General features: G+C 50.7%; 1 protein-coding gene across 1 annotated transcript; it reads left to right on the top strand.

Annotated features, from left to right (window-relative positions):
- Positions 1-350: 350 nt before the first annotated feature.
- On the top strand, positions 351-916 carry CABS01_17235 (uncharacterized protein; the record flags this gene model as incomplete). The annotated part of the gene is made up of 3 exons (XM_060550562.1): positions 351-383; positions 444-848; positions 899-916. The coding sequence occupies 3 exons, from the start codon at positions 351-353 to the stop codon at positions 914-916; spliced, it is 456 nt and encodes a 151-aa protein (XP_060393679.1).
- Between the last annotated feature and the right edge of the window lie 254 nt (positions 917-1,170).

Here is a 1,170-nt window from a genome sequence, read left to right as displayed (position 1 = left end):
CTATTTACGTGCCTCAATTATATTTCAACTCTGCTCAAGATCTCATTTCTGCACTCGCCCATGAACAGTTCTTTGTCATTGGCCCTACGGCCGACCGCAAATACTGGGAGGTCGCTGCCCCGCCGGAACTGCTCCAATTTTTCCACCTCAAAAAAGTCCATTTTGAGATGAATTTGCAATACGAGCTTTTCGTACCTCATCCTGCCGACGTTCTAGAGCTGGGTCATGACAGAGCAGTGATGCTGGCGCGAGCTCGTTTTATCCGCGGGGTTTTCAAGAGTGTTGCCACCGAACAGGTTCCCGCGCTTACATCGTTTCTTGAAAGACGTTCACAATGCTTAGCTACGCCAATGAAGTGGGCAATGCTGGCATACCGTCTCTGGGTGAGAACACTAAGGCCGAAAGCACACTCTTTTGAGCCGGCTGATCCTGACTGTGAGCAGAGATCCTCACTTGAGGCCCGCTGCCGCTTCTATGGAGTCCTCGCTATATGCAGGGAGCTGCTCGATAGTAGCATGATCGCTATACCAATTCTTGAAGAGAATGTCTATCTGTCGCTTCAGAACAGAGCTCTTGCTCCATCATGCGAGGACTTCAGCGAGCTTCATTGTTGCTCCCTTCTCCATATCATTCTGGAGTCTGTGGGCGGCGCCAACTTGGGACAGGCATCGTTCACCCATTTCGACTCAGCCGTTCCTTATTCCGTGAACTTGCTGCTATGCGGGACCATCCAAGAACATCTACACATTGGCGGAATAGACGTTGCTACTGCGGCTATCGAGGCTTCATACGATCTCCCAGGCGTCGAAGACCTGGGATACCTTCATATTTTACCATTAAGAATCCTAGTATGACTTCCTTCTCGCGTGATGGGCCAATTGCTGACTCTTACAGAAAGGATTACCTGGCTCATTGATATCGCAAATGAGTCCTCATGACACCACCATACTCATACCCTACCTGGAACAAACACGCTCATGCTCCAATAAGCCGGACCAGACTGACGACGTTGCGGGCCTATCAGCTGGGCTAGTGGTGGAGGAAGTTGGCTGTAGGCTCAGATCCGGGTTTTGCACGTGGTTGAAATCCCCAGATGGAACCGCATTCCGCGAGAAGCTTCACCTGAATTTGCGCGGTCCACAAACTGGTCTGCAATTCTTCTGGAGTTTC

Source organism: Colletotrichum abscissum (genome assembly GCF_030869225.1).
Source record: "Colletotrichum abscissum strain IMI 504890 chromosome Unknown Scaffold_502.1, whole genome shotgun sequence".
Taxonomy (NCBI): Eukaryota; Fungi; Ascomycota; class Sordariomycetes; order Glomerellales; family Glomerellaceae; genus Colletotrichum; species Colletotrichum abscissum.
This window is presented reverse-complemented; position numbering and strand designations above follow the sequence as displayed.